This window comes from Mustela erminea, chromosome 17 (genome assembly GCF_009829155.1).
Source record: "Mustela erminea isolate mMusErm1 chromosome 17, mMusErm1.Pri, whole genome shotgun sequence".
Lineage (NCBI taxonomy): Eukaryota > Metazoa > Chordata > Mammalia > Carnivora > Mustelidae > Mustela > Mustela erminea.
In genome coordinates, this window is record NC_045630.1 from 26,562,648 (window position 1) to 26,581,572 (window position 18,925).

Here is an 18,925-nt window from a genome sequence, read left to right on the forward strand (position 1 = left end):
GCGGCCTCCTGGTCTCCAGCCCGTAGGAGCCGAGAGCCCGGGGCCCCGCTCCTCAGTGCGCCCTCAGAGAACAGCGCCCAGTAACTCCCCTCTGCCTGACCTCCGGCCGCGCTCCGAGCTCAGGTAACCCTGAGCTGCGAGCTTACTGTCGGCTCTGTCTCTGTAGCCGGCTTTCCCGTTCCAATACCTGCAAGCTCTGCGACACTCAGATACCCCCGATCCTTCTGTGACCCTGCGGGACCTGAGGCCACGCTGACCCCGCGTGGGCTTCGCCCCAGTTTAGCCTCTGGGGCGATGTCCCTCAGCGGAACAGACTTTTAAAAGTCCTGATTTTGTGCTCCATTGCTCTGCTGCTTGCCGGGAGCCGGCCCCTCCCCCGTGGTCTATCTTCTCGTCGCTTTGGATTCACTTCGCCGGTCCTACCTTTCAGAAAATGGTTGTTTTTCTGTTTCCAGAATTGCTGTTCTTCTTCTCTTCGATCTGCCGATGGATTTGCAGGTGTTTGCAATCTTTAGATAAGCTATCTAGCTGATCTCCTGCTAGCTGAAGTAGTCTCAGCCTGCTACTTCTCCGCCATCTTGACTCCTCCCCCTGGTTACTTCTTTTAACTTTTGAATGTCCTTCTCATAATGACTCCTTTTCCTTACTTTTTGAATTCCTCAGATATTTGCTTTTTGCTTTTGTTTTTTACATTGTCCTCAGAGTAATCTCATAGAGAGATTGGCTATAGTGGGCTTACTTTGTCTTGGTTGGTACTGAGTCCCAAATGCATTTACGCCCATCTTAAAAATTTTTAGTGTTAGTAAATTATCACTCTTGTGAGTGTTTGGTGATTTCTACTTACAAATATTGCTTGTAAAATACTGCTTTTGTGGTAATTTATAATAAGAATGCTTTACATTGCTTTTAATGTATTTTACACATTTAGCATCTACACATTTAGCACACATAATGTATTTTACATATTTAGCATTTTATATATTTTATTTTTTAACATTTTATATTTTTATTTATTAAATTTTTAAGTTATTAGTTGATATTGTTTTTTCAATCCATAATACTAAGTCCTTAAAACTGAAGTTTTTGTATTCATGCTGTTATTTATTTATTTTATTTAATGCCATGTATTTAAAAAATAGTTTATTTTCAAATATATATGTACTACTTGGGTGTTAAACATGAATATAGCAGGCTAATAGATGTAGCATTTCTGTGTTGCAGGGTAATCAGGAAAGAATTTTATGAACCAATTTATAACTTCTTTACAAAAAATATATTTTCCTTTTCAAATGCATGAACTAAGAATCATTTGCAGTAAATAACCTTGCTTTTGAATTAGAATGATCACATTCTTTCAAATTTTTTTATCCCCAAATATGAATTTGAAGAATATTTAGGCTCTAGAACAGCAGTAGTTATAGGTTCTTATTCATTCCAGATTTTCATAGCTGCATACATTAATGTCAATGTGATAAATTTGAAATCTTGACAAGTTTAAAAAAATAATTTTAGTTAATGGATCTGAATGAAACACTTCTTTTTTATCAAAGGACTAAAAAATGAATTGCCGCATATTAAACAGCATGAAGATAGTAGTTATCTTTCTTCTAATTTATAATTTTAGTCAGTTATCATTCCTATAAGTTATAACTTTACTAAATGTAATATCTCCATTATTCAAGTGAATTTAAAAGGCTTATGTTAGATGGCCTCCCAGGTAGCCCCCGTGATCTGTCTCCTAGTATTCTCAGACTTTCCTCCCCATTTTTCTAGTCTTTGTGCTTGGTAAAATATTATAGACTTGAAGGTATATGTCACTTCTGAAAATAGTTGATATAAAACACTGCAGCCTCTGTCTTCATCATTCTCTCTTTATATTTGGTTCAGTGTCGAGAAGCTAAGAGTATTGTCATAAGCCCAAATAACGGGGCGCTTGGGTGGCTTAGTTAGTTAAGTGCCTGCATTAGGCTTAGGTCATGATCCCAGAGTTCTGGGATCGAGCCCTTTGTTGGGTTCCCTGCTCAGCAGGGTGTATGTGCTTCTTCCTCTCTCCCTCTGCGCTCTCCCTGCTTTTGCTCTCTCTCAAATAAATCAATAAAATATTAAAAAAAAAAAAAAAACCAAAAACTCAAATGGTGGGGAACTGCCTCCTCATGCCAGGAGCCATGTTGAGTGAGTTTGCACTGGATCCTCTAGCTCAGCTGAATGGCAACCTCTCTGGGCCTTGAGACTCAGCCAAGACTGTCCAGCTAGGCTGCTCGGAAATTCCTGACCCACGTGACAGTAAATTTTGTTGTTTTAAGTTGTAAGTTTTGGAGCAATTTGGTGTGCAACAACAGCTAACTAGTACAACAAGGTCTGTTTTCTCTATTTGATCGAGTTTAAAAGAAAAACTTGGTAAATCAGTAGTGTCAAAGTGAACATCTTTGTGCTTTATCATTCATATTTTTTTAAGATTGATTTTATTTATTTATGTGTGAGAGAGAGAGAGGGGCAAGCACAGGGAGCAGCAGGCAGAGAGGCAGAGGGAGTAGTAGACCAACTCCCTGGTGGGCGGGGAGCCTGATGTGGGACTGGATTTCAGGACCCTGAGATCAACCTGAGCTGAGGGCAGACGCTTAACTGACTGAGCCACCCAGGCGCCCCTGTCTTTCGTATTTTTAAAATAGATTTTATTTATTTGAGAGGGGGAGAGAGAGAGAGACCGAGAGCATGAAACGGGAGGGGGGCAGAGCAGTAGGCCGAGGGAGGAGCAGACTCCCTGAGGCCAACGTGGGACTCCATCCCAGGATCCTGGGATGATGACCTGAGCCAAAGCAGACGCTTAACCAACTGAGCCACCCAGGCTTCCTTTCATATTTGTTTTTATTGATTTATAAGATAGTACGTTTGTCCCTCGGGTTTTCTGTAGTTTCTAGTGAAACAGCATTATCCCATTTTACTCGCGCTGTTTTCTGTAGCATCTAGGCAGTAGTTTAGAAGTGGGTCCAAGAGTATCAGATATCAAGTGTACTCATAATTGAACTAAAGACAGGCTTTTTTATGGTGTCAAACACCTGTGTTTCTTTTTTTTTTTAAATAATAATTTCCTTTTTAGGATGTTTTGGTGCAAATAGACGTGCAGTGGGCCTTGTCTGAGAAGCTCTAAAACATATACATACTGCATATTGTAATTGGTGCTGTTATTATAGATATTCAGTGTGTTTTATTTTTGGAAAAAATAATAATTGAATAAAAACTTAGAGTATGTTTAACTCCGATTTTACAAATTAATGGATGATAAACTAAAACCATCTTCTACAGTAGTTGGGTTTTAAAAAATGTAGTATTTTTTTTTTTAAGATTTTATTTATTTATTTGAGAGAGGGAAAGAGAGCAGGAGGGAGAGAGAGAAGTAGACTTCCCGCTGAGAAGGGATCCCAACACAGGGCCCGATCCTAGGATTCCAGGATCCCAGGATCATGACCTGAGCCGAAGGTAGAAGCTTAACTGATTGATCCACCCAGGCGCCCCCCAAATTTAGTATTTTGTAATGGGACTTAAGTAACAAGTTCATTTTCTTAAGCCAGCTAGCTAGTATTCAGAACAAGTTTGGTTTTTTTTCTAGCTTCTTACATTGCAACATGGTTTTCCTAACAGTCACTATTTTGTTTTTGTTTTTGTTTTTAACTGAAGTTCATAGGAGACTATATATACAGAAGTGCCATGAGTTTAATTGCCTTAATTAGCTCCTCACCTTGAGGTTGGTATTTTAGTTTGAATTTACTTTTACTTTTTCTTAACAAAAGGTAGTTTTCACATTAAATGTAAAATTATATATTTATTGATTTTTAATGAAATTTTTAGTGTCATTCTTTAACGGTAGGCATATTATTACTGATTTATATATGTTCTTCTTCTTTTGAGGACTGTCTCATTTATATTTGTTTCACACATTTTCTTCCAAACTTTTTGTTGATTTCTTCTACACTTTACTATTTTACCTTTTATCTATGATGTCATCTTAGGATATTTCATCATATCTGTTCTAGTAGTTTCCTAGGAATCCCATAGCAGCATTATCATAAACTGTTTGGTTTCCACAATAGAAATGTATTTTCTCACCATACTAGAGGCGAGAAGCCTAGAATCAAGGTGTTGGTGAGGCCATGCTCTCTCTGAAGGTTCTAAGGAGGAATCCTTTCTTTGCTGCCTTCCCAGTTCTGGTGGCTAGTACCAATCCTGGGTATTTCTTGACTTGTAATTGCATCTAATTTCTGCCTTTTTCAATACATGGCCTTTTTTATTTGTACCTCTTTACCCAACCCTCCCTCTTTTTATCAAGAAACCATTCTTTGGATTTAGGGTCATCCTAATCGATCCAATATGACTTCATCTTAACTTGACTATATCTGCAAAGACCCTATTTACAAATTAGGTGACACTCAGATGTACCTGGGATTAAGACTATAACATAGCTTTTTGGGGAATGTGGTTTAACTCACAATACCTATTTTGTTTAATAGAGTGTATTCTTTATATATTTTTCTTATTATGCTGTATATATTTAGTATATCTTTAAACTCTGGTTATTGTTTAAGCTCAGACAGATATATCGAATTCTATGTAATCTAGTATCTTTTATATTGAAAATTATAATCAGTAGTGCTTACCATTGTGACTTATTTTTAAAATGTTAATGGTTACATTAACATTGAGAAAATTAGCATGAAATTAACAAAAGACCTTCTAATTTAACTGTCCTTTTGTTCTAGTTCATTCCTATGCTTACTTATTTTGAATTGTTATAAAATACTGATGGATAAACCTTATTTATAAAGGTTCTTAGTGATTAGTATTGGGATTATGGGGCTAGTAGGTGCTCCATAAATATTTGCTGTGGATTAACTTTGGCTTGCTATTTTTTGAGAGTACAGCTCTACCACTTGGTATTCTAATCTATAAATGCTGTATTAGACATGTGGACTTTTAATTATAGCTAGCTATTTCATCTCAGATTGTATATCTTAATTGCTGGGACAGTTGTATGTTGACTGGAATAACACATGGTTCCTATTAGAAAATAACATGAAAACAAGACAAATATTGCTATTTAAAACTCTTATTCTTTTATTTTAATATTGAGTGTCTTATTTTTCTCTTAGGAGACTAATAGATTGATTAGGTTGTAAGTAAATTTTTTTAACGGTTAACTTTTATTCGGGGTCCACGTATTTAAAGAAACTTTCTATGGAATTCCACTTGTAAAAGATAAATTAACCCATTCGCCCAGAAAATTTCTATTCTTAGAAAATACCATTTTATAGAAGTAATAGTTGGAACCATTTTTACTTTTTTTTTTTTTAACTCCCATTTACTGATCGCCATACTAGTATTCCTAAAAAGATTCTTAAATTTTACTATGCCTTCATCTTAATACTGGTTTTCAACCCAAATGCACACTGGAATCACCCAAAAAGCTTTTTAAACAAATACCAGTACCTGGACCCCAACTGGGTATTGTCCAGGACAGGACATTGGGTGACAGGACATTGACACCCATTGAAAAGATGGGTAGGAAGATTTTTGTTCTTGTTATGGTTAATGTTCATTATTAATTCTGATGTGTAACCAGGAGTATAACCAATACCTTGAAAATCTGTTTTATATGTGTATTCTGTTGTCTATGAAGGCATTTTTGATGTATGATATAATCTGTGCTTTGGTACCTTACAAAAACAACAGCTCACTTTCTATTTCTGCTCTGAGATCTGACCTTCTCTGATCAGTTTTTCTTTAATCTTTACAAATCTCAGTATATATACTCTGGTTTCTCTTCAGATCGCATAAATCTTTCGCCTTTTACAAATCTCAGTATATACCACTGGACTGGACCAAATACCAAATATTAAAACAAAATAAAGTTTAACTAAGTAATTCTATAACATTACTTTAGATACACTTAAATCATATAACTTGAGTTCTGGCATAAAATTCTAAAACCATGGAATTCTTAATTGAAAGGCAAATCAAGAACTGCTTCCAGGTACTTTACAAATGGCATTTGTATTCTGAGATATGTAAATAAATATGAAAGTGTATTTGTGCATGCATGTTTGTGTAGCAGTGGGATGACTATCTGATTCATCTTCCAACCCATGATACTTGAGAAAAATACACACCATTTTTTTTTTAAAGTAGGCTCCATGTCTAATGTGGGGCTTGAAATCACCACCCCAAGACCCAAGAGTCACATGTGCTACTGAGTGAGCTAGCCAGGGTCACCATCCCCCCAATACCATTTAAAGAATACTGAAACAAATAGACATATATCTCCATATTGCTTTTTTTTTTTTTAACCCCTCTCTAAAGGAAAATGTTTTGGATTAATATGAAAAGGCAACTGTAGCAATAAGCAAACATTCTGCGTTACAGAAGCATTTGCTAATGCATTGTTTAATTCTTCTCATTTTTGTTTTCCTTTACTCTTAGTGAAGCTATGGTCTACCAACCTAGACAACTCAGTGGCAAGCATTGAGGCGAAGGCTAATGTGTGCTGTGTTAAATTCAGCCCCTCTTCTCGATACCATTTGGCTTTCGGCTGTGCAGGTAAGAAATGAAAGCAGCTTTGTCTTCTTTTGATGTTGATTGCATATTGTGCCTAGGATAAAAGACAGTAGTTTAAAATGAATAACTTACTTTGTAAGTTTAAATTTTGTTTTTTGTTATTAGATTCTAAGAAGTATGCAGTGCCATCATTACTCATTTATTACTATGCCTTAATTTTAGTATTCTGTCACCATCTTTCATACCTAGAGATGGTTTGTTGATTATTTTTGTTGTTCCTCCAAGTCTTTGCATGCATGAACTAATGCTTATTCACACACTTAGGTCATAATGACATTTAAATGATTAAGCTATATTATACAGACGAAGGAATCCATTTTTTTGATTAAATGACATTTATTCATTATTTTAAAAATTTAATTTATACATATATATGTATACATATTTATACATATATATGTGTGTATATGTATATACATATTTATATGTATAAATTATATATGTACACACATATATGTATAAATTATATAAGGACAATTTATACATATATATGTATAAATTATATATATAGGGACAATGAATGAGACAGGTAAAATCTTGCATCATGGAATGCATGGTAACATAGGAAGTTCTCAAAAACGTGTTAGCTATTACTATAGCAAAGAATTTCTTGTTAATATAATTTTCTTAACTAGGGTGACCAAATGTCTGCCTTTGCCAGTCATGGTTTATACTTATATTGTTATCATTACTATTAGTGCTTTCTTTCATTCTCAGAAGTGTTATGGGTTGGAAGATAAATCATATGGTTGCCCTAGTCCTTTGTCTTCTGTATCTGTCCACTCCCCCTAATTGTTAACTAGAACAGTAAATAGTAAACACTTGTAATTTAACTTCTGCATTAGAAAATCTCTTTGATTCTTTTTATATTGATAATCTCAGTTTTTTAAAGATAATTTTGGCACCATATAATGAACACAGAAACACCCTTATAAAAGGAGAAGCACAATTTAAATCTTATTTGTTATTATACCCTTTCCTTATTTCAGTTTATTTATTTACTTACACACTGACGCAATTTCATAGTTTCAGTAAGGTACAGTCTAACATGTATCTCTAGGTAAAATTCTCTTTCTGTTATGTTTCTCTTTTTGTTTTTCCTAATCAAATGGTATTCTTTTCCATTTGAACCTACTATTTCCTTATTAAATCCCTTTTCTATCACTGACTAGGCAAGCGGATTAATTTATCTCCGCACGTTTCTTATCCTTAAAATAGAGATAGTCCTTTGATGCTTTATGAAGACTATGAAAGGAAAATGTTATATACAAAGCTTTTCTAATATGGTATTTAGTAATTGTTTAGTTATTTTCATTATTAATACTTTATCATGCATTTAATAGCTTATTGAGTTTTATTGTTACATTCTGTTTTATAAACACACTCACCATTGGCTATCATGTATGAATTGAAGTTATTGTCAGTATTTAATAGATATGAACAGATATGAACATCTTCAGAATTTTTTGTTCCTGGCAAAGGGAAACCTACTTTATTTATGTATTTTTTAATTTTTAAATCCAGTTTAATTTAATTTAATTTTAAAGTTTATTTACTTATGTGGTCTGTGTACCCAATCTGGGGCTCAAACTCACAGCCCTGAGATAAAGAGTTCCAAGGTCTTCCGACTGAGCCAGCCAGATGACTTAGGGAAACCTACTTTATTTATTTTATTTTTTTTTTTTTTAAAGATTTTATTTATTTATTTGACAGATCACAAGTAGGCAGAGAGGCAGGCAGAGAGTGAGAGAGGAGGAAGCAGGCTCCCCGCTAAGCAGAGAGCCCGATGTGGGGCTTGATCCCAGGACCCTGGGATCAAGACCCGAGCCGAAGGCAGAGGCTTTAACCCACTGAGCCACCCAGGCGCCCCGGGAAACCTACTTTAAAAAATGCTTTACTGTCTGGCAGGCTGTTTGCCCTTACTGTTTTAAATTTTCATGTTTTTCTTACTTAATTTTTGCATTTGCTTTTCCATGTATACTTTAAGATTTATCTTTTTCCAATTCTAGAAAAATTCTTTTGGGATTCTCCTCTGAATTACATTTTATTTATTTGTTAATTTTGGAACCACTGGCATTATTAAGATAGTACATCTTCCCACATAGTTATATGGGGTAGTTTTCTGTTTGTTGGGATTATTTTTATCTCACAATGAGATTTCATAGTTTACTTCATTTAGGTATGAGGTCTTTCTGGTTAATTTTTTTCTATGTCTAAGTTTTGGTTCTGTTTTTTCTATTGCTTATTTTAAGTACTGTTTGCTGAAAGTAGATAAAAATTTTTAATATTTAGATATATGTATTATATCTAGGCACTTTATAGACGTTTCTTATTAAATCTAGTGGTTTTTTTGGTGGAGTCTTTGAGTTATCTATTTATACTTGATAGTGGCCAAAATGATGTTTGCTTTTCTTCTTTTCCAGTGGTTTAATGCCTTCTCTTCTATTAAAAAATACATAGAAACACCATGCAGTGTTTCTATGAGACTAGTGATAGTTACTTTCCTCATCTGTTTCATGTAGTTGAATGGGCTTCAGTCCTTCACTTTGTAGGGTGTCTTTTTTTTCTATTTTAAGATTTATTTATTAGTGTGAGAAAGAGAGAGTGCCTGCGCTGGTGAGGGGAGGTGAGAGGGAGAGAGTCCTCTCTACATTGAGTGAGGATTGACCAAGGCTCAATCTCATGACTACCAGCTTGAGATCATGACCTGAGCTAAAACAAAGAGTCAGATGCTCAGCTGACTGAGCTACCCAGGTGGTCCTAGAATATCTACTTTTGGAAAATAGTCTTTATTAAATTAAGATGATTTCATTTTATTGTTTCTTAGATGCAACTTCAGTATTTCATCAAGTGCCTGTATAGCCACAGTTGATACAGTCACATGATTTAATTTGTTGACATGAATTATGTATATGCATTTTCTGATATTGAATTATATTTGTGTTTGTAGAATAAACTTTTTTTGCACATAATGCAGAATTCTTTTGATAAATAGGTGTTATTGCTGTTACTTTTATATCTATAATCATAAATTTGATCTGTTTTTAAAAAAATCATTTGAATAATTATTTTATAATTCCTAGTGTACATAAGTCTTGAACTTGTCTTGTTTAATTTATTCCTGAGTATTTTATTACTTTTTTTAATTTAAAATTTTTTTCCAAGTTTTTATTTAAATTCCAGTGGACTTAGAGTATTTTATTACTTTGAGATGTATTGTAAATGGAATTTTCTTAATCTTATTTTTGAATTGTTTGTTACTAAAGTACAGAAATAGAATTAACTTTTGTATATTGATCTTGCATCCTACAGTCTTGCTGGTCTTGTGTATTTTTTCTTCTTAGTTTTATTGTGGATTTCATGGGATTTCTATATTTAGGATCAAGGTATCTGTGAATTAAAATAATTTAATTTCTTCCTTTATTATGCTAATGTCTTCTTGCTTACTTGTATGAGCTAAAGGCCCAGGTATAATGTTGAATGGAAGTGGCAGAAAGAACTTCCATACCTCATGGAGAAAACATTCAGTTCTTCACAATTAAGTGTGATATTAGCTCTAAGATTTTTGTTGATACCTTTATCAGGTTGAGTAAATTTCCTATTCCTAGTTTGCTAAGAGTATTTATTATGAATGAGTGTTAGATTTTGTCTGTCTTTTTCTATGTCTTTTGAGATAATCTTGTAGTTTATGTCCATTATTATAATAATAGGGGATAGTTCGTTATTATTGTGGTTTTGAATGCTAAATAAACCTTCCATTCCTGGGAAAAATCTCTCTTAGCCATGGTATAAAATTTTTCTTATATGTTGCAGAATTGAGTGTTCTAATGTTTTAAGTATTTTTGTGGTATTTGTAACTTTCTTAAGATGCTTTCTGGCTTTGATAGCAAAGTACTATTGGCCTTATAGAATGAGTTGGGAAGTATTTATTTACTGAATGAGTTTGTAAAGGGTTGGTATTACTTTCATCTTTAAATTTTTTAAAAAATATTTTATTTATTTATTTATTTGAGAGAGAGAGAGAGTGAGCAAGAGAGAGAACATGAGCAGGAGAAGGGGCAGAGGGAGAGGAGAAGCACACTCCTCACTAAGCAGGGAGCCCAAAGAGGGGCTTGATTCCAGGACCCTGGGACCATGACCTGAGCCAAAGGCAGCATTTAACAAACTGAGTGACCCAAGTGGCCCTCTTCTTTAAATATTTGATGGAATTTATCAGTGAAATCATCTGAACTTGGACTTCATGAGAATATTTTAAATACATAATTTAATTTCTTCTTAAAAATTCATTCAGATTTTCTGTTTCTTTTTTTTTTTTTTAAAGATTTTATTTATTTATTTGACAGAGAGAGATCACAAGTAGGCAGAGAGGCAGGCAGAGAGAGAGAGGAGGAAGCAGGCTCCCTGCTGAGCAGAGAGCCCGATGTGGGACTCGATCCCAGGACCCTGAGATCATGACCTGAGCCGAAGGCAGCGGCTTAACCCACTGAGCCACCCAGGCGCCCCTTCTGTTTCATTTTTAACTCAGTTTTGGTATTGACTTCCTTTCTGGGAGTTTGTATATTTAATTTTTGTAATTTGGTGTAATAAAGTGTTTTAACATTCTCTTATTGTTCTTTTAATTTTTGTAGTGTTAGTAGTAGTGTCCCATCTTTTTTTTTTTTTTTTAAAGTTTTTTTTTTTTAAATTTATTTATTTGAGAGAGATTTATTGAGAGAGATCACAAGCAGGCAGAGAGGCAGGCAGAGAGAGAGGAGGAAGCAGGCTCCCCGCTGAGCAGAGAGCCCGATGCGGGGCTCGATCCGAGGACTCGGACTTCATGACCTGAGCCAAAGGCAGCGGCTTAACCCATTGAGCCACCCAGGCGCCCCCCATCTTTCATTGCTAACTGGTCTTTTGTGTTTTCTCTCTTTTTTCTTTTTGGTGGGTCTAGTTAAATATTTGTCAAGTTTCTTCAAGAGTTGTATGTGTATGAGAGATGCTTCAGACCAGAATATCCTATAGTGCCAGTGTACCTAACATTGTTACCCAAACTTACTTGTTGGAAGGGTTAGAGATCTGTAGGCTGAACCTCTTATAATGATTATTATCTCACCCTAAGTATCAGTAGACCAAGAGAGATGTTCTTTCTTTCTCATCCAATCAAGATCAAGATATGTTGAGTTCAAGTAGGTTATGCTATTGCTATAATCAAGAGATCAGAAATCGTTTACTGTAACTGATAGAAAGCTAGAGACTGGACATTGAAAAATTACATTAGAAAACCTCCACATCCTTAAGTGATGCTTGCAACAGAAATATCCAAAGCTGAATGAACACCAAGTTTCTATTTTTCAGATCTTATATAAGTGCTTCCCTGTGCTAGAAACCCATGCACATCTGGAAGCACAACTTTAACAGGATCTGGGCAATACAGTTTTTAACTTTCCATCCTCCATAGGCTTTAATAAGGTGGTAGGAATGGATGCCGAGGTCATTGGCCTTATCCAGCACAATGCAGTTTCATATGAGTTAAGGACATAATTTTTCTAGCTTTGAAATAGGTATTTAGTATCCACCAGTAGTCCTTCTTTATTCACTGTCTTTAATTCTGTCTTTTACTGATTGAAACATGCATTTTATTAGAAAAACAATGACTTATGTTGTATCATTTTCATTTAGAATTGCAACATTTCTTAGAATGTAGACTATTGTCTAAATGTTTTTCTTTAAACTGTAAAACATCACTCTTTAACTGTACCATTTATTTTGCCACTGGGAGAAGTACAGGGTCATATTCCTGAGATTGCTTAATGAATGTCATTTGTGATGATGAATTTGACATTAGGAGTGGATTGCACATTTTTAAGCATTGCTTTTGGAGTGAGAAGAAATAGACAATGAATGAGTAAGCAAGCTACCCACAATTATGTTTTGACTCCCTGTTTCAAGGGCATTGTAGGTCCTGCCTACTGAGTAGTGACACATCTTGCTAATTCAGCTTCCCTACTTAACCTTCATTTAGATAATGTATTTCTATTTGGTACAAGTAATTCATTTCTCTCTCTCTTTTACTTTATCATTTACTCATTTGCCTATTATTATAATATAAAAATATGTCTAGTTCTTGGGTTTTTTTTTTTTAATTGAAGAGTATAGCATGAAAAATCTCTTGAAGTATGGTAAAAATTCACAAGCATTTCTTTTAAAATATTAAATCGTGAGTCATGGTCTCCTTGAAAATAGTAGACCATTAATTTTAAACTACTTTTTTGTGATTAACATTGAGAAAAAAAGCTTTGAGTTTTATTTTAAACCATGTAAAAAATCTTAAGTATTGAGATTATCTGAAACATGCTTTTACCAGAAGACAGGATAATATTTTTAATGTAAAGGTGAAAGTATAAGTGTTTGTTGTCTGTTACTTGATTACTACATGATGTTTTCTTAATAAGTAGAAAAAGGGGGGCACCTGGGTGTCTCAGTGGGTTAAGCCTCTGCCTTCTGCTCAGGCCATTATCTCAGGGTCCTGGGATCGAGCCCCAGATCAGGCTTTCTGCTCAGCACGGAGCCTTCTTCCCCCTTCTTTCTCTTTACGCGCCTCTCTGCCTACTTGTGATTTCTCTCTGTCAAATAAATAAATAAAATCTTTTAAATAGAATAAGTAGAAAAAGGTAAGAAAACAATTTTTCTCCAGTTTTCTTCTCTAAAGCCAGTTTGGGAGAGCACTATAAAATGAGGTTGAACTCAGAAATCTGTGGTTTTAAGGGAACATCAGAGTTGGCTTGCATAATAACTTGAAGCATCTTGGCAATTTTAAAAACTGAAATTATTATAACAGGTAGGAAATATGGGTACTTATGTTATGTAATGTTATGTTACTTATTTGACAGAGAGAGAGAGACACAGCCATAGAGGGAACACAAGCAGGGGGAGTAGGAGAGGGAGTGGGAGAGGGAGAAGCAGGCTTACCGCTGAGGAGGGAGTCCTGATTGCAGGACTCCGGGGTCATGACCTGAGCCGGGATCATGACCTGAGCTGAAGGCAGGCGCTTAATGACTGAGCCACCCAGGAGCCCAAAATACGGGAACTCTTAAGGCATTCTTTTTAAAGTAATAATAGTTTATTACCCCAAAAGTTAGTGATGTAAATCAAAGGTAAGTTTAGTATTATTCCAATTTAGGGGTGGTATTTATGCCAATAACATATTCACTGGGGAAGGAATACTGTTTCTAGAACAAACAGGGATTTTGAAATATCTTCTGTAACTCTGTTACAGTTAGCATTTTTAGTTTTAGTTACTGTAAACTCTTTGTTACTCTCTGTAAGCTAAATAGTTCATATGCATAAAAACATTTGTTTTCTCATTTTTTAAGACTTTGTAGTTTTTTGTGATTGGTATAATAATTTAGTTTTCAAAAGAATTTTGTTGTTGATACTTTTATTTTTTTAAAGATTTTATTTATTTATTTGACACAGAGAGAGAGAGAGAGATCACAAGTAGGCAGAGAGTCAGGCAGAGAGAGAAGGGGAAGCAGCCTTCTCTCTTCCCGCCCGATGCGGGGCTCGATCCCAGGACACTGAGATCGTGACCTGAGCCGAAAGCAGTGGCTTCATCCACTGAGCCACCCAGGTGCCCTGATACATTTATTTTTAGATATATGTATTATTCCTCTTACTCTAAAACTTACAGGTGCTTCTTAATGCTTCAAGAATAAATATAGATTCCTTTGCTTCTTTTCTAAATCCTCATGATTGACTTCATTGTTCTTTATACATGACTCATGTTGTTAACTCTGAAAATTTTTACTCAGAAGAATTTTTTTTAAAGATTTTATTTATTTATTTGAGAGAGAAATCTTTAAAAAATAAAAAAGGGAGGCAGTGCCTGGGTTGTTCAGTTGGTTACGTGGCTGCCTTTGGCTCAGTTCATGATCCTGGGATCCTGGAATTGAGCCCCGCATTGGGCTCCCTGCTCAGCAAGGAGCTTGCTTCTCCTTCTCTCTCCACCTGCTGCTCCCCCTACTTGTGCTCTCTGTCAAATAAATAAATAAAATATTTTAAAATAAATAAATAAATAAAGACAAGCATTGGGAGGAGCAGAGACAGAGTGACAAGCAGACTGCACTGAATGTAGAGCCCAGTGCAGGGCTCAATCCCACAATCCCAAGGTCATGACCTGAGCCAAAAACAAGAGTCAGATGCTAACTGACTGAGCTACCCGGGTGCCCCAACTCAGAAGAATTTTTGTAAAGCTTCTTCCATAAAGACTTCTTGATTCTGAGTACAGCTATTTGAGGCTATTTTATATACATATCTTTCGGCTGTTAATTTACAAATAGTACAAGATTTTATCCTCATTCTTAGCTTTCAGACGTTAACTAATAAAGCTCACGTTCTCATTCACCATGCATCATTACACTGCTTCTTCAGAGGCACTCTTGTTAATAGTTTTGCAGATGTCTTTCCACAGATAGATAGATAACAGCATTTCTTGAGGAGGCCAATAAGTGTTTTTCTTTATTTAGAACAATATATTTTTTTCTTTAAAAATTAGGCTTGATTCGAAAAGATGGACATTTATGCTATATAAAACACAAGTTTAGAGTATTTTTAGATCTCTCTTCTATTCCCCCCACCCCAAAATATGATTAATTCCTTTCAATTTAAGAAGCTGGTGTTTAGTTTAAGGGGCTACGAAACCTAATTTAATTCATTTTTTAAAGTTAACATGGAGAAACTTGAGTAAGGTAGATTTGTAATTGCCGGAGATGTCTTCTGTTCTATTTTCCCATCATATTTAAGTAATGGGAGAAAAGTTTCAGGCTTGCTAATTTTATAAATCTGCCTTGTCTTTTATACAGCAGCTGCCAGTGGGAATGATATCTTTTCCTTCACATTTAAATAAATTTCTGAATATTTATTTAATAAATTTGGATTAGTGCCATATCACTCATGAATATTATCTATTGTAGGTAAGGGGGTGGGGAATAATATTAAGGACGTTGTATTTTCAAGTTTCCAAATAACTTGAGTGAACTCAAATCGAAGTGACCTGCATATAAAGCCAATACTATTCAAGAAACAAAGTATTGTATTACTTTGTCATACAATCCACTTTTGGGAGTGCTAAAGTCTAAAAACAACTTTGAAGTACCTAGTGGATCTTTTATCTATTTATGTGTCTTGTCTTCCAGCCCGTAAGTAGCATTGTAACTACAAGGTATTTTTAAAACTGGACTTTACAGGAAATTTTGTATTTTTGTTAAATGCGGATTGATTGATTATTTGAGTTTGAGGTTTTTTTCTTTTTTCTTTTTTTTTTTTTTAAGATTTTATTTTTAAATAATTTCTGCACCCAATGTGGGGCTTGAACTTACAACCCCGAGATCAAGAGTTGCATGCTCCTTTGACTGATCCAGCCCCATGCCCTTAAATGCGGAGATAATTAAAGTTAGGCATCTTTTCAGGTGTTACTAGTTTAATAGATGTGATCATCATTCAGTTTTTGAAACTAATATTGAATAAGCACTAGAAACACTTGGAAAGTATGAAATATATGATTTCTTAGGAAGCCAAGAAAATAATAGAGCCAGAGTACAAAATCCAAACTTACAGTGGTATGGGGGAAAGGAGTAGAATATTTGGTTAATCCAAAAAAACAGGAGAGGAAAGAGAAAAATAACATAAAATGTTTGGAGTAATTAAAAAACAGAAAAGCTGATGGAGATTCAAATATATCTAACTATGGTAAATGGAAATGGCTTATTCCCTCCAAGTAGAAAAGGCTGGGATTAACAGACTAGTTAAAATGTTTAAAATGTAGTAATATACTTTTTACAGGGGATGCATTTGAAAGAAGGTTAAGCAATGGTAAATAAAAAGTTTTATTTTGGCACGAGATTAATAGACTGGTGTGACAGAACTAGCAACAGACTCACAGATGTATTGACATTTGATACCCAGCAAAGATGGTTGTGAAATAGAGAATTTTTATACTCTGACAGTTGTTTTAGAAATTTTAGCTCTGCCTCATTAAATATACAAAATCAGTTGATCAGGTGACTTAAATGTAAATAGGAAAACTCCTGAAGTATTTAGAAGATAATATGAGAGAGAATATCTTCATGATCTTGTGTTAGGGAAGGCTTTAAGATTCAAAATTATAAAACATAAGTGAAAGGTGGATAAGTTTGTCTACAATAAAATTAAAAACTTTTGTTCATCAGATAACACCTGAAAAAATAATTAAGAAGTCGCTAATTGGGGAAAGATATTTAGAATACCTATAGGTTACAAAGTATTGGTATTCAGATTTCATGAAGAACTCTTTCAAGTAAATAAGAAAATGATAATTATACCCTACAGCCTTGATATTCGAAATGCAGTCTGCACGGCAGAAGTCTACTGAATCAGAATTTCTGAAGGTGGATCCCAGGAACCTCTTTTTTCTTTTTAGCAGGCTCCTGGATGACTCTTTATGCACTCTGAAGTTCTAGAAATCTCTGCCCTAGAGATATACATATTTATGTAATGTTTATAATAGCATTGTTTGTACATTTATACTGTGAAACATTCAGCGGTGGGAATAAATGAACTGCAGCTCCGTGAATGCATATAGATGAATAGTGAGCATAATGTTGAATGGAAGGAAGTTACAGAAGAACACATGGTATAATTCTGTTTATAAACATGCAAAACAAACTGTTGTTTAGGAATATATTCATTGGCCACACAGATACGTAATTCAACCATAAAGAAAAGAAAGGGGAATAATTACTGTGTCTTTAAGTATAGTGCTTACTGTCAGATGGAGGAAAAAAATGTGTCATACAGGCTTTTAAGATTTAGGAATATTTTATTTGTATCTAGTGTACTAGTTATGTGGAGTTTGAAACTTCACATATGTTGTATGGACTCTTCTGTATGCAGGCTATTTTTCCAAGTCACAAAGTTTTTGTTTTTGTTTTTTTTTAAAAGATTTTATTTATTTATTTGACAGACAGAGATCACAAGCAGGGAGAGAGGCAGGCAGAGAGAGAGAGAGGAGGAAGCAGGCTCCCTGCTGAGCAGAGAGCCTGATGTGGGACTCGATCCCAGGACCCTGAGATCATGACCTGAGCCGAAGACAGAGGCTTAACCCTCTGAGCCACCCAGGCGCCCCAAGTCACAAAGTTTTTTAAAAAGATAGGAAAAATGTAAACTAAACAAATGCTAAAATTTTAACATATAAACATTTATAGAAAATACCATTAAATAGTTTATTTCTCTTGGTGACTTTGAAGATATTTCCATAGAAACTTCTTTAAAAAAAAAAAAAGATTTTAAACATCTATTTGATAGAGCAAGAGAGCGCAAGCAGTGGGAGGGACAGAGGGAGAGGGAGAAGCAGACTCCCCTGCCAAGCAGGGAACCCAGTATGGGGCTCCATTTCAGGACTCTGGGATCATGACCTGAGCCAAAGGCAGATGCTTAACTGACTGAGCCACCGAGATGCCTCTTCCGTGGAAACTTTTTAAAGTTGACTGATGTTTTGGCAGTTATAAGTGAACGGATATGGTAGTCTCAAGTTTTTCTTTGTGAAAGATTGAGACTTCATCAAAACTATTCAATTTTTGTTGTTTCCATTCCCAGCGGTTCAGTAAGGTTTCAGGTTCAGCTGTGTCTTTTTTTTTTTTGGTTAAGCACCTACAGTTAGGATGACTTATATTTAAGGAAATGATTAGCATAAGCCCAGTGCTAGAGTAAAGCAAGACTGCTGTTGTTTATTCAAATATTTACTCAATAGAGGAAGACCGTTTTTATACCCTAATATGTGATTTAATGAAAGAGTTCCAGAAAATGTGTTTTTCCTCATTGGAGTTTTAAAAAGTTGGCTTCTATGTGTGACCTACTGTTGTAGATTATTGAAAATCCATCATATAAAATACTTTAAATATTTTGAAAACCCCATGTTAGAAAATTGAATTTTCTGAATTTAAACATTTATTTGGTATTTTCACATTCTGTTTGCAAGGTTAGATTTCTTTTTATATACTGAACACAGCAGAGTGATGAATCATGTGAGTTACAGATTATTTCTTTAGTGAGAGAATTAAAATAAAGATGGAAGAAGTTGCTGTGTATTATCAAGTGCTGCTGCAGAAAATATAAATTTAGCCAGTAGTATTGGAGTTACAGATATTCATTATCTGCTATGGTTAAATATTTTCTTAAGGGGGTTTAATTGAATTGTGACCAGTCTCCCTCCACCTCTTGTGATCCTATGTTAAGATAGAATATAGATTGCCCTGTCAGTAATGTAAACCAGGAACTTGAAAGCCTATCTAAACCAGCTTTCTTT

At 34.8% G+C, this 18,925-nt stretch overlaps 1 protein-coding gene across 4 annotated transcripts in view; it reads left to right on the plus strand.

The window, feature by feature from the left end:
* Window positions 1–18,925, plus strand: part of COP1 (COP1 E3 ubiquitin ligase) — a 245,993-nt gene that overhangs the window by 143,110 nt on the left and 83,958 nt on the right. For all 4 annotated transcript variants that reach the window (XM_032317091.1, XM_032317088.1, XM_032317089.1 and 1 more), the window contains exon 15: window positions 6,472–6,588. In XM_032317091.1, the coding sequence (XP_032172982.1) occupies window positions 6,472–6,588 (117 nt within the window). The remainder of the gene's footprint in view (window positions 1–6,471; window positions 6,589–18,925) is intronic.